We start from the raw sequence: 15,436 nt of genomic DNA, 5'->3' as shown, positions 1-15,436 counted from the left end.
TAATCGTCTAGTCCAAGTGGTAGACTGAAAACCTTGTCCAAGGTAGAATTTGGCTTCTTTCGGACTTTTCAGCACGAGTGCCCTCGAACCCACTTGTGGTGCACTCGAGCCCACCTACGCACGTGGGTTGAGGTGCGCTCAATTCCACTTGTGGTGCGCTTGAGCTCACTTATGCACATGGCAGATTTGCGCTCTTACCTTCCAGGATGATTTTGACATAGCAAACGTCCGATTTAGGAAATTCATATTTCACAATGATTTGTATAATTTTGAGTTAGATTTCCAATGCTACTAGACTCACCTCAATTCGACACTTGAGTGGAAAGTTATGGTCAAAATACTGAGACGTGTGCTCTCAAAGTGTGCTTTAAGCCCAAAATCGATAGTTTTTCTTGTATCTTTATTAAGAACTTGAAAACACTAAAACAATGCAAAATTAAACAAATAGCAATGATAAAGAATTAACATATGCGAGTTAAGGGGCTTGAATGTGCAACATTCGGTGCTTATCAAAAACTTAAGATTTTTTAAATTTTCTAAAATAATTTAATGGCGGAGTTCATATAATCTTAATTATTAATTGTAATTACATTATTTTGATTTTATCCATCAAAATATTTAATAAGATATAATGAATTAAACAGATTTCATGATATTTTTAATTATTTAATTAAAAATAATAACTACAAAATAAAAAATTTCACAACAAAATTAAAGTTAAAAAGAAAGCGAAAAAGATTTGGCTTCGAAATATGTTGTAGTTTTTTCAATCGTTTCCATTTAACTTTATTGGAATGACAACATGGGCCACGGCCCACTAGTCACTGATGTGGTCTTTTTAAAGCAAAAATATGTCAATAATAAAATATCACTCGCAATATGACGAACCTTTGTAGGATAGGGCTATACTGAGAGTGTCGAACGTTAAGAACTACGTGAGAATTGTTATCAAGTCTTTTAAGATTAAAAGCAACTTAAAAAGAGAGTTTGTTGATTTTGATTGAAACTAAATTGCATAAAATAAACGTAAAAGAGAATTGGAATATAATAGAGAGAGAGAGTAGGGTATTGACTTCACCTCTATCCGCACAACAATAGTTAACCATATTTAATGAGAGAAATTCATTTTATGTATGATAAAATAATCAAGAAAATGTCATTATTAAGGAATAAGTATAATCCATATTCGGTTGGCACAGACTATCCACCTAACCACTAAGATGCGGTACGATCCGTCTTTCCTATGTATGAATTATCTAATTCCTTAATAGGCTATATACAATCAAGGGATAAATATAACCTATCTTCGGTTTGTACGAACCGTCTACCTAAATTACACTAAACTAGAGTGTAGTACGATTTGTCTTCCCTAGGCATGACCTATCAAACCCTCTTGATCATATGTCAATTAAAACCGTTGTATAATCATCATCCTCATAATCACAGAAAACAAGAATGATTCGAGTTAAATAAAAGTAAAAAGCTTTCTAAGACAAGAGAATAATTTCACTAATATTGAGTTTTGAAAGAACAATTGCATTAAAAGATTAAGAACAATATCAAATAGTAACAATCCTCTAAATTATACAACCATCAGGCATAAGCATAAAATCTCTAAATTAAAATACAATCAAACAATTGTGTTTGGATAGAGTTACATCAGCATCCCACGAGAGGTTTAGCCACTCATGACTTTGCTAGGATGACCTCCTGCCATGATCTTCTTCTCTTCAACTCTTCAAGCCTCCAAGAAGTTATTTCTGAATTTTGCTCTAAGTTAGCAGTGTGTCTTTTTTCAGTAGTTAAAAGCCTATTTATAGGGAGTAAGTAAACCCTAAAAACCCTAGAAAAACCGTAGGCAGTCTCTTAGTGCAAGTGGGAGACTGAAAACCTTTTTCAAGTTAGAATTGGGCTTCTACTGGGTTCTGGAAAGTCGTGTGCACTCGAGTCCAAAGAGTGGTTTTGGAAACCCCACGTGTGTGCAAGTGGGAGATTGGTAAATCAAATAAATAATAACACTAAAGAATTAACATATGCAAGTTTACGAGGTTTAAATGTGCAACATTCGACGTTTATCATTTACGACCAAGAACAGGAAAAACCGGCCATAAATATGAATAAAGAAGATAGACGACGCTCAAAAAACATTCTTTACCCTTAACCTACTATCATCTTTTCGACCTTTTTACAATCGATTACTAATTTTAGCATCGGAGGTGATACAACTACACTCTCTCTCTTTATGTCCAGCACTCTATTATTGACGTTTTTGCTATTTTGCTATATTTTTCAAGGTTATGAGTTGCTAGCAAGGCCGGCTCAATGGTTAGGTCACTGAGGCGGTTGCCTAGGGCCCTCAGTTAGTAAGGGGCAAAAATTTTTTAATAAGGCCAAAAAAAAAATTTTAATAAGGTCTAAAAAAAATTTTAATCTTATTTTAACTTAAGGCATAATTTTTTTTTTTTTAAATAAGGCCTCAATATAATAAGCTCATTGTAAAATAAGACCAATTAACTCAAAAAAACAAATATGCCATATCATATTTTTTGGCAACTAGTTAAAAGTTAAATTTAAAAGTCATGAAACAATAATGAGAATGAAAATAATAATAATATTATAAAAATATAATAATATTATTAAAAAAATATTATTTAATTAATATTTAAATATTAAAAAAATAAGGCTCGACTTTAAAATTTTGCCTAAGGTTCCCAAATATATTAAGCTGGTCCTTGTTGCCAGCCGCCAACCATGACAATTGCATATTTGCATTATCATTCATTTTCTTTTTCTTATAAAAAAGTTTGAATAATAATATTTTATTTAGGGCAGCATCGCCCTGTGTCTGAACCTACCCGACAAAGTGTTGCAAAACCGGACTCTCGTCGCCCAAGTGTTCCACCTCAAACAACCGTAAATGGTCGGTAACTGAGAACCTTCCGCTGCTGCTGCTTCTACGGACGCGCTTCAAGTACTAGTGTCCTATTTTTGTTTCCTATATATATGCCCACCAATATCCCCGATTAGAATCCCTATTTCCCAATGTATCCCTGGCACTTCAAAATTTAAACATTTGCCGCAGATCATCCTCTCCAAATTCTCGCTTTAAATAAATTTGTTTTCTCACCTAGGGTTTCGATCCTCAGATCCCGAAGCCTTGACTTCTTTATGTAGCCCTATTTTCGCTTCATATTCCTCCGATTTCCCCTTTTTCTGAGGCAAACTAGGGTTTTCATTATTTTTTTCACAGTCGGTTGTTTAATTTATTTCCAATTGGAGAGTTGATTTCAATCAAGGGGTTTTGAATATTGTCCCCGAAAGTCTTTCTTTTCGGTGGAAATTTTGGCTTTGACAAGTTGGGGAGATGGGGGTTTGAAATTGGTTATCATTTATCAACAACACGTTTCTATTACGACGAGGAGAAAGGTTAGGGTTTTGAATTTTGATTGTATACTGTTATGGATATGCTCGATTTTCGAATACATTTTGTTGGGTCTGAAATTTCTAGGCAAATTTTGTCTTTTTTTTTTCGACTGGTAATTAGGTTGGCCTGTTATTTTATTAGTTTTTTCTGTCGTAAAATTATCAACTTTTATTATTTTAATTTTAATTTCGTTGTCTCTGTTTGTGTTGTTTTTGCTTTTAATAATGGAAAAGGTCAACGTGTTGTGGGTGCTGGGGAAGGGTGTGGTTTGACCCTGCATTTTTTGCTATAAACTGGAGCGGTCAAGATGTTGGCTCTGAATGGTAATGGGCTGAATAACATAAGTTGTTCCTTTCATTTGGCTGAATGGCATCCGTTACAATAGCCAAGCTGATCCGGGCTTGGAGCCCTCGCCTCCTCCTGTAAATCAGGTTTTCATTCTTCGTTTTAAGTGGCACAATGTATATTCATTTGATTTCGGCTGAATTTCTCAAAATTTGTGCTGTGAAAACTACTTCAAGATTGAAAGGGAATTTTTTTTTTTGTTAAATTTAGCTTCAGGTAGCTTTTGTTGGAAGTGGGTTACGGTATTTGTGGTTTTTTTAATTTTAGGGTATGCCTTTTTACAGGTGTTGGGGATATATTTTTTCAGTTGCTGATAATTAAAGAAATTACTTCAAGGTTCAAGTTTCTCATGCTGAGTAAGATTATTGCCAGAATGATAGGCTGCTGCGGTTGCTTTGGCTTTGGTTTTAGCAGAAGGCCCAAACGACAGCCAAGGCCAACTTCAGGCTTCAATAATCACCATTCCCTGGATTTGTTGTTGGATGAAGATATTGAAGATGATGAGGATTGTTCATACAATGGTGATGTTACGGATACCAATCATGGAGATGATGCTGAGTTGCACCACAGCCGTGCCAAACATTCTGAAGAGATTTTAAGGTTCAGAGAACAAAATGGAATGGTTTGCAGACAATTTCCTGTCAAGGAAACTCATAAAGTTGTTCGCACAGAGGTATGATTTTGGTCTTATTTGCGTGATGAAACCTTAACCTTTTGTTCTTGAAAAATTATACGGGGGTGCAAGGTAACCTTTCCCTATTTGACGCTTATGTTACATACAAATACAATTTGGTTGACCATAAGCTTTGACATCATGATAGTTTTCTGAGTCAACAGTGATATTGGGGATCTTATTGTGCTTATTAGTCATATGCAGTTATTAACGTTTCACTTCCTAAAGATTCATATGTAAGAATGTTTAAAATATATTCTAATAGTTTTCCAGTAGGATTTCAATTTAATGCTGCCATTGAAGGTCTGGTTTTTCATTATCATGGTATTAGCTGTGAGTTTGATTGAAGCTCTCTCTATATCTCCCACTTTCTATAATGTGGTCAAACTGCAGGCTGACTTACTGAAGAAGGTTATGTATGTGGGTATTCCTAATCTTGGCAAGCTTATGGATATGTGCACAGGCTTATGTGGATGCTTTGTATTTTCCATTCAGCTTTACATGCTTAAATAATTGTTGTTCCCTTTGCCATTTTCTACTTATATCAATAATTCTTGTTAAAACTTAGTTTCAATGCATTTTCAGGATGAAAACGGTAATAAGATGGTCAATGAGTATGTTCGTGAGTGTAAGATTGGTGCTGGTAGCTATGGGAAAGTGGTAAGCATAATCTTGATGACATTGTTTTGTATATTTTTGCATCAATGAGTTATATGGTCAATGTGTATGTTCGTCAGTATAAGTTTGGTGCTGGTAGCTATGGGAAAGTGGTAAGCATAATCTTGATGACATTGTTTTGTGTATTTTTGCGTCAATGGGTTATATATTTAGCATTTTTCATATTGTTTCTTTAGCATCTTCCTTGTATGTGCCACAGGTTTTATATCGAAGCAGTGTAGATGGAGAGCATTATGCAATCAAGGTATTTTTTTTCTTAAAAGAGTTCTTTCTAGTGCATGTTATGGTTATAAAACGGTTACGACTGAGGATGTATTCTGGTCATTTTAATTTATTTGGGGGCTAGTCTATTTCTACTTCCATTATGATGTAATTTTGCCCATTAGAAAAAATATTGGAAGCAGTACTGAGTGATGCTGGTTCTTTACTTGTTATTTAGTTCCTCTAATTTTATAATGACATTTCTTTTTCTAATCAGTAGGGGTTTCTTTGTATACATTCTGTGTATATGGGTTGCACCCCTCTGCTCGTTTGATAATATACTTAATACTTATAAAAATTTGAAAAAAAAAAAAATTAATGACATAATATTTGGTATTTTTTTTTTTTTTTTATTTGGATAACTCTGAAGTTCATGCCAAATAGAGGTTTCACTTTGTAATTTTATGAGCATAATTTAATGACAGGCCTTTCATAAGTCTCATTTGTTAAAGCTACGAGTTGCACCCTCAGAGACTGCTATGACTGATGTGTTTCGCGAGGTATCTGCTCACTGTCTTCTATTTTGTGATTTATGCTATTTTGCATTGGAAAACTTGCAAAAAAAAAAAAAAACTTGCATATTTGTCTTGTCGACTTGGCTGATGCTTTAGTTTCTTGCTAACCATGGTCATATTACAGTTTATTGTTACCAAAGTCTCGGGTGAAATGTAACTTCTGGTACATATCTTGTGGTTATGCAGGATCATCATTCTCATACCTATATGCAAAATTTATTTTCTTACACTGCTCAAAGCTCTTGATGCTTCTTCTAATTATGATATCTCCAAGACTGAGGTTTATTTTTGTTTTTTGAACAAGTGTCCAAATCATTTAACAAGAGCATAATGCGTTGTCTATTGGTTTTTCTTTGCATATCAATGGTTGATTTTTTTTTCTTCTTTTGTCAGGTAAATTAAATGGTTGATTACATAAGCTGATTTAGCTCTTTCATGTTTAAGCGTGAGTCTTATCAGAGAATAATTGTATGTGCCTTTTCCTTTCAGGTTCTTATTATGAAAATGTTGGATCATCCTAATATAGTCAATCTCGTCGAGGTGATTGATGACCCAAACACTGATCACTTCTACATGGGTATATTTTTGCCACTTCTTTTTTGGTTTCCCTATTTTCAGTTTGAACAAATGTGCTCTATTTTGCAATATTTGCTGTGCATGAAGATATGAATATATGAAGAACTAGGTTAGCATTTTTGCTTAATGTAAGTGACCCATTTTTTTTTTTTTTTGTTTCAGTTCTTGAATATGTGGAGGGCAAATGGGTTTGTGAGGGTTCAGGTCCACCAGGTGGCTTGGGAGAAACCACAGCAAGAAAGTACTTGCGGGATATAGTTTCGGGGCTTATGTACCTCCATGCTCATGTATGATCTTGAAAGTCTGCTTTTGATCTTGGCTTTGAGAATAGGATGATATTTCATCTCTGCATGGTCATCTGCTTTGCTTTCCTAATGGCATACCTTTTTCTTTTTTGGGAAAACTTCACTTACCCCACTAATATTTAGGCGCTTTCCAATCATACCTTCAAAGTTTAAGATTTTGCAATGTCGGGTTCTCATGTTTTAGCCTCTTTCAGTTACACACCTACCATGAGAATTTAGGGTCAAATCAAAAGGTGGACTTGTGAAATGTCCCTTATACCCCTATAAAAATAAAAATACAAAATTACCCCAATTAATCATGGGTAGTCACAAGATCGCATTATATTCATTTACGTAGGCATTTTTCCTCCCTTTTGTGAAGTTTTTAGGCTTCAATTATGGTGAATCTTATTATGTTTCCTTTAAAAATGCAGAATATTGTGCATGGTGATATTAAACCTGATAATTTGTTGGTTACTCGTAATGGTACGGTTAAGATTGGGGATTTCAGCGTCAGCCAGGTGTTTGAGGTAATGAAAGTGCTTCCCCCTTAATTTCTTTAGGTTTACTTCATTGAAAGGCAAGAAAAAGGTTGTGATGATATCCCATCATATTTATTTTTAAATGATATGCATGAAGGTGGAATGTGAAACTTTATCCCTGCTCAGCTCTAGGAGTACATCTTGTGTGTTGATAACTGAGGGGTTATTGATATTTCTACAAGCAGTATTTTTTTGAAGACTTAAAGTTGTTTCTCACAAATAAAAATTCAAAATATTTATATCAGTAAAACGATGAGATCACGTAAGACGTACTTTTTTTATTTATTATTATTATTATATCACATAATTCAGATTTTTAATATTTCAGACTGAAAGAGCTATTCAATTTTAAGACCGGCTCACCAAGCGTTTTTAGAGAGATAAGGTCTAACTATTGACTTAGTGCAGATTGTTGTGCAATATGAAAGAATTGACGACACCAATTTGGATATATGCATTGCAAACCTCCATGTTTCTCCCGTCATAGTTTAACCATACAGATTTTAATTTGTGTACATGTATTAAGTATATGTCTACAAGTAAAATAGTCGAGAAAATGTAATTAAAAAATTTCTATGTAGTTCTTTCATTTTTTTTCTTTAAAATTTAAAAGTTGAGTGCAAGTTTTTTTCACATGCTAGTTTAGAACGTAATTTAGAAATGAAATTTTAGTCATGGAATGAAAGTGTTATATAATTAAAATGTACAAGATTTCATGGAGTAGAATGTTTGGTCTCCTGGATATAGAGTTTACTTAGGACTACAACCTAGAGAGGGGCTTGGTGCATACAGGAGTCATGATTTGGATGTTTAAGCTGTAATGGCTACATATAATTTGATAGTAGGTCAGTTTGAGAACTCAGATACCTGAACTTGTAAGCATGGTCAAGGGATTAAGAACAAAACTAAAAAGCCTTGTACACTAACTCATTTTTTTTTTTTTGATAAGTAATGTTATATATATCAAAAGCGCAGAGGAGTGTAACCGTAGTACACATGAAGTATACAAGAGAACGCCTAATAAGGAGGAGAAAAGAAGAAAATCTAACAAGCTAATAACTAAAGGAGCTAAATAAGTAGATGTCCGAGTAAAGAGGGAAAAAAAAAAAAAAAAAGGGCTTGAGCTCCTCTAAGGTCCTCTCAAGATTCTCGAAGCTCCTATCATTTCTTTCCCTTCGTAGGCACCACATAATGCAAAGGGGCACCATCTTCCAGACAACCGCCCTCCAGGGGTTACCCCCGACCACCAGCATGCGAACAAATCCACCACACTGTTAGGCATAACCCAGGAAAGCCCAAAGTGACTAAAGATAGCATTTCATAAGGAATATGTAACCTCACAATGGAGAAGGAGATGGTCGATAGATTCCTCATTCAGCTTGCAAAGACAACACCGATTGACCACGATAAGTTGTCTTTTCTTGAGGTTGTCCATAGTAAGAATCTTCCCCAAAGCCACCAACTAGGCTAAGAAAGCCACTTTTGAGGGCTCCTTGGTCCACCAAATGCTCTTCCAAGGAAAAGAGGGATTGTCTTTGTGTGCTAGGGTCTTGTAAAAAGATCTAACATCAAAAATCCCTTTGCGAGATGGGATCCACCTAAGCTTGTCCTCCCCACCCCTTCTTCCTCTTAAAAGAATACAACAGAGAATAAAAGGAGGCCAAAATGTCAACTTTCCAATCATGAGCCAAGCGAACAAAGTTGATGTTCCACTCGACAAGTCCATATTAGTGGCCACAGACGCTTCCTTCACTGAGGCAATGTTATACAGAACTGGGAAAGCTACCTTGAGGCAAACCTTGCCACACCACACCATCCCAAAATCATTGATGAGAGATTATAGTTTCAATTAGTAAAGGGTCAAGCTTAAGCAGCCAACTTTCCCAAAATGACTTGCTGAGTGAGGGAGTTCTATATATAGTAGTTGCTACCCTTCTTCACTATGATATTGCTAGAGAATTGTGGAATTTGGTGTTTTAGATGTTTGGAGTAGAGTGGGTTAGCTTGGACGGGTGGTAGAGGTCTTTGCGTGCTAGAAAGGACGGTTTTGTCGGAATGATTCATATATCAAAAGCATAGAAGGGTGCAACCCTAGTACACATAAAGTATACAAGAGAATGCCATAAAATGAAAAGAGAAAAAAAGAAAGCCCTCCCATCCAAAACCCAACAGAGAAAGAAAGCCCAACAAAAAACCCTCACTACACCATAAACCCTAGGACAAAAGCCCTCCCACCCGAGACCCAAAAAGAGGCTCAGCGATGCTGCCCTTGGGCCTTGCCTTTCCCTCGCTGATTGGAAGTAATATCATCGCCTTAGTTAACTGTGCTCTTCAAGTTGAGCAGCTCCCTAGTGCCCTTGTACATCGCTCGAGGGACTTTTACTTATGAAAATCCTCTTCATTGGTGTCCAACAACGCCAAGGCTGGATCCTCTTCATCATAATCCCAATCGAGAGGGTCAGGAAAATAATCCCACTCATCAATCTCCTTAGATGGATGACAAACGCCCAGAGGGAAAAGGCTATCACCGTCCTTATCCCACACCACAATCTCCCCTAAAGGGCCAAAACCTACCAACCAATTTTGGGATTGTGACAACCCATTCCAACTGGGGTCCTCCCTTTCCTCAACAACCTCTGATAATGTCGATAAAACATTAGGCACCTTAGATGCATGAGAAGTACCTTTCACCGACAATCTTGAATTAAGGAAACCCCTCCGTAATAAGCTAGTATTCGGAGCATCTGCAGCCCCAATCTCATCTACAGCCTCAGAAGGTAACTGTTTAACAAACCCAGCAATCGGCAAGGATTGAAACTACACCGGAGGAGCATCGAGAGCCTCCACCGCCTCCAAGAGTAAGGACTTTTTCACTAGCTTGCCCCTGGCTTCCCTAGCTCTTTGATAATATTTCAACGTCTGCTTGTACACTGATCGGACTATGGGGGCCCCACTCTCCGACAACATCGGAAGTGAGTGTAGCTTATCACCCAAAGCTGCTGCTCCTGGAACAACAAGATTTCTGGCAGATTTCTTTGACATAGAAGGAAAAGCTTGATTAGCCCTGAAGCCCGAGGGGTTGTTGGAGAGAGAGGAGCCTAAAGACAAGTCTGTAGAGTGAGAAGCCTGAAGACACCCAATCATCAGTGTCGAAGCAAATTGCCAGACCCCCGCAGAAGCTCCTGCAGACTTTTCCGGCGTAAAGAGAACCTGCCTAGAAGACGTAGCAATCGTGACAGAGGACGATACTAGAACCAAATCGTGACCAGAGCCATGGTCTGGACCCAAAACTGAAAGAGAACTTACCCATAACTGAAACAGGCTCCAAATCGTCAACCCAAGCTGATTTAGCACCATGATCAGGATCAGAAACCAGCTTCAAAGCCAAACCCGATAATTGACCCAAACTCGGTGTAGAATTAGGATCCAAACCGTGACCCGAACCCGCTTCAAGGACTGACCCAGTATTTCGACGGAAGGCAGTAACTGCAAGGCCCAAAATACCGGCCCTTTACCGCCTGCGTTAGGGCTTTGAAACTAACCCAACTAGAACCCGGTCCAACTTAGATAGAACTTGCCTTCATCCTTTGATTACCGAAAGTACCCTTCTTCTTCTTCAAACTCAATGTCGCAGCAGCCGCCGCCAGGGAGCTGGGCAAACACTCCATTGCATAGCAGTCCACTTCAATTCGCAGCCCGCCTCCATCAGACACCACCTCGAAGCAAGTCGACACAGGAAATAGGTTGAGAAAGCTTGAGGAAAGAACCTTCAACCCAATAGCTTTCACCTCGACACCAGAAGTCGAGTGAAGCACTTGCATGAATGACCACCGAGAATTAACACCTAAAGAAGCACCCATAACCCACTGAAGCTGATTCCCCGCTGTAGTTGGGACCACATAATCCAACGACCCAGACTTCTTAACCTGTACCACCATCAACTGCCGTAGCTCTCCCGCAAATTGCTGCCATCCCCGCCCATAACGGCCCTCCGAAAGCCAGATGACTCCCTTACGACCACCCTCGGCCAATACAGATACCTCTAGGAACCTTCCTGCCTTATTACCTCCCCCATGAACCATCATAACCTTATCTCCCTCACGATAAGACTTGGCAGTATCATCCTTCACCTGAGACTGACTCGACACTTCTACCGTAGCCACCAACCAAGAAGAACATTGGTTGCTCGCAAAAATAAACCCAACGAATCCTTTTCTTCTTTCCTCCAGACAAAGGTCAGGACACCCATCCTTTGCCGAAAAGCAAAAAGTTTTTGCTTCAAAGGAGAAGCGATGTTCCATGACAAACTCGTTGGGCCCTAGTGTGCCACTGCTAGGGCTGAAAAGAATAGAAAACTGAGGAGAGAGAACAGAGAAAAGGAAGACCGTCTATAAAGATACAAAAAAAAAAAGATTTAAACATTGTGTGGAATGTAATTCATTTTTGTTTGATGGCGTGCATTTGGAGAGAAAGAAATGCTTGAAGTTCGAAGATCGCTAAAAGATGAGTTCGGAGTTGCAACTTTGAAACACCTAACTAGAAAGGAAAAAGCGAATAAAGAAATCATCAAAACTAATCGACAAAGGGGACACATAAGCCGTAGTCCAAAGATACAAAGTACGGTAAAAAGAGGCTAAATCTTGACCAATGTCTCTCCAAGTTCTCAAAGCTCCTATTGTTTCTTTCCCTCCATAAGCACCAAAGAAGGCAAATAGGAGCCATTTTCCACACCACAGCACTCGTCGGCCTTTCGGAGGACCACCAACAAGCAAGCAAGTCGAAAACCTGTCTGGGCATAACCCAAGACATCTCGAAGCGACTAAAGAGAGCACTCCACAGAGCAAAAGCCACATTGCAATGAAGAAGGTGGTCTACGGATTGCCCAAACTTCTTACACATGCAACATCTGTCTATCACGATAACACGCCGCTTCTTGATATTATCCAAGGTAAGAATCTTGCCAAGAGTTGCTGACCATGTAAAAAAAGCCACTCTTTCGGGAGAAACGACTACCGTCAGAACAAGCCAAGGAACAGAAGGACTTGACCTTGAACAACCTTTTTTAGAAGGGACCCACCACAACTTATCTTCACTACCTCATCTCACTTTAATCGAATGCAAAACCTGGAGAAAAGAAGCGAAAACATCCACCTCCCACCAACTATATGTTTTGGTGAAATATTGATTTCATGAAAGCTGCTGAGATAAGGATGCTATGGTGGATCAATGGTTACATGGTCAAAGATACTAAAGAGAAAAATGTCCTTTCAAAGTGGCATCAATTGAGGGACAGATGAGGGGAAGATACTTGAGATGGTGCATGTGCAGTGAGGACCTATGTCTGCGTCTGTGTGAAAGAGTGAGTTGATCCAAGTTAGTGAAAAGGATTAAGTTGGATGTAAATAGTTAGAAATGGCATGATTATTAAAATTTGAATTCGAGTATACAGTCTTGACATGATTGAATGGAGGATTCCTGTAGCCGATTCCCAGTACTTTGGAAATCCATGTAGTTGCGTCCAATTACTTTGGATTAAAGCTTAATAGAATTGATTTGAGCTTAGTTACATCAATTTAATAAAGGTCTTTGACAAACATGCTTTCTTCTGATGTTCTTTTGGCCTGCTTGAATGTTGAAGACAACTCACCTTCCTTCCCCTGCCCTCTTTAGTGGCAAGCATTGCATTTGCAAAATATACTTCTAAAATTTGTGTTACTATGATGTGGTGGAACTGTCTTGTTATAAAATTGTATTTTCAGATTAGTTAGTATAAATGCCTTTCAAATTGAGCTCCATGTGGGACCAGAGTTGTAGTTCTTATTGCTCTTTGTTGAGTAAGTATTTTATATTGGGACCTCACAAACATTAGCAGTGGACATGTTTTCAGTAACAGAAATAGTCATGTTTTTACTTAAACCAAGTATTTTGTCACGTATCATTGACAATATTTCAATTTCTCCTTTTATTGGTTTCATTTGCAGGATGATACTGATGAGCTCCGTCGCTCCCCTGGGACTCCTGTTTTCACTGCCCCCGAGTGCTGTCTTGGTTAGGGTTCTCTCTCAAGCTTGAAATATGCCTAGTGACATTGAAATTAATTGACGTGGGGATGTAGTTACCATGTCTTTTTTTTTTTTTTTTCCCCTGTTCAACAGGTCTAACCTATCATGGGAAAGCTGCAGACACGTGGGCCGTCGGAGTTACTTTGTACTGTATGATTCTGGGTCAATATCCATTTCTAGGGGAGACCCTGCAGGATACATATGAGAAGGTGCACAAAAGTTACTTTCTCCATTTCTGTTGACTTTCATTTTCTACTCTCTAGGCCCTGTGTTTTGTAGAATTGTCTAAGTGGTCTTTCCTTCTGCAGATTGTTAATAACCCCTTGGTTCTCCCGGATGATATGAACCCAGAGCTGAAGGACTTGCTAGAGGGGCTTCTTTGCAAAGGTCAGTGGGATGTATTCATTACCAACATTTTGTCATATCCGGCCGTGCCTATAAAATGCCAGAATTCCCTCGAATGCGTCTCGTCTTTTTATGATAGCTGTATTTCTGCACATGCACCTGCTCCACAATTGAACTTAACCATTGTCTTTTGCAGAACCAAACATGAGAATGACATTGAAGGCTGTTGCGGAGCATACCTGGGTTACTGTGGAAGACGGGCCAATTCCTCAGTATTTATGTTGGTGCAAACGTAAGAGGCTGCAGAGGGAAGAAGTGGATGGGAACAATAATGATACTCGCATAACCCCTACTGACTAAATTGTTTTCTTAGGTTTTTGTATAGTAGAAAAGCTATTTTTTTTCTTTTCCTTTTTTATTTTTTGACGCATCAATTTGACTGGCAAGGAGGTAAAAATCATGACAGGCCGTTTCAAGGAAAAGTTTCTGGAGCACTTGAAAGCCCAAAGAGTGAGTTGGTGATTAGGATTTTTGAGTTGATAACTGCAGAAATTCAGTACTTGTGAGTTGGGGATTTTGTCATGATTTGAAGAGAAGAAACATGTCTTGTACCAGTCCTGGATCTAAAATATTGTTTGAGTTATTTGATTGAGAATCTAATTTCATATTGGAGGATATATGAAACTGTATCTGAATTGAGTAATGATAATGGCCCTTCAATGTTAATTGGGCTTGTGAGTAGGTTTGCTACCTGTATGCTGCATGAAGCTCTTGTGCCATAAATATTATCTAATAAAATCGAATGAAATTCAGTAGAAGAAATATGATTTCAGACTTGTGTTGATGAAGAACAATTTCAATGAAGTTGTGAAACCAATTGCTTGATTTGTTTCTTTATGAATATGATTTACTTGTATATTGAATATTGAATATTTGATATACCAAGTGCACACAAACCAAGTGCAAAGCTAGTCTCAACAAAGCGCTGTGCGCTACTTTCGTAGTGAAAAACACCGAAGAAACGCTTAATTCAGAAAACTTGCCCGGGTGACGAAAGAAGGATTGTTAATTAGAGGCACCAAAAAAATGGTGGTTATGATACATGTTGAAGTTTATGTAAAATATAAAAGAAAAATTAACAGCAGAAGAAAAGAACATAAGAGGTTTGGAGTGGTAAAGGCCTTTAGGCTACTTCTTTATTGTATTGAATTATATTATAATGTATTTTATAGAGAATTCTGGTGTCGCTGCTTTTTGGACTTGGACCTTTTATTCTACTTTTTGTTATGTATTTAATTAGCTTTGTACTGTTGTTCCTTTTAATTAGCTTTGATTCGACCTCCATCAGGGTTCTCAATGTTGATGTAGTTCTCTTTCGCTATTGCAATTGTATATTTTTTGTGTGCACCATCTATGGTATACCTTTTGAAACCACTTTATTGGTGGCTAATTTTCTTGATCTTCGTATTAAGAAAACATAGGCTTGAGTCATTCATTTGATGCATTGTCTTTTTTTTTTTTTTTTTTTTTATTGTTTACTTATGCTGATGGGGTCGTTTTGGGGCTTATTATTGGGTTGCCTAGCTCTTTGTTATTTGACGTAATCTCTTGTTTTATCTTATAAAAATAAATAAATTAATAAAAATAATAAATTAAAAAAATTTTAAAAATTTTTTTTTTAAAAAAAAAAAAACAGAGAGAGAGAGAGAGAAAAGAAGGGCAGGCAATTGA

General features: G+C 37.5%; 1 protein-coding gene across 1 annotated transcript; it reads left to right on the top strand.

Moving 5' to 3' along the window:
- Positions 1-2,826: 2,826 nt before the first annotated feature.
- Positions 2,827-14,537, top strand: GRIK2 (geminivirus rep interacting kinase 2). The gene is made up of 13 exons (XM_059573698.2): positions 2,827-3,426; positions 3,658-3,855; positions 4,054-4,442; positions 5,028-5,102; positions 5,320-5,364; positions 5,807-5,881; positions 6,386-6,473; positions 6,635-6,759; positions 7,191-7,286; positions 13,280-13,346; positions 13,454-13,569; positions 13,669-13,747; positions 13,902-14,537. The coding sequence occupies exons 3-13, from the start codon at positions 4,119-4,121 to the stop codon at positions 14,063-14,065; spliced, it is 1,254 nt and encodes a 417-aa protein (XP_059429681.2). The 5' UTR covers positions 2,827-3,426; positions 3,658-3,855; positions 4,054-4,118; the 3' UTR covers positions 14,066-14,537.
- The last annotated feature ends 899 nt before the right edge of the window (positions 14,538-15,436 follow it).

Source organism: Corylus avellana, chromosome 8 (genome assembly GCF_965113065.1).
Source record: "Corylus avellana chromosome 8, dhCorAvel1.hap1.2, whole genome shotgun sequence".
Taxonomy (NCBI): domain Eukaryota; kingdom Viridiplantae; phylum Streptophyta; class Magnoliopsida; order Fagales; family Betulaceae; genus Corylus; species Corylus avellana.
Note: the sequence above shows the minus strand (reverse complement) of the source record. Positions and strands in the feature narration are given on the sequence as shown.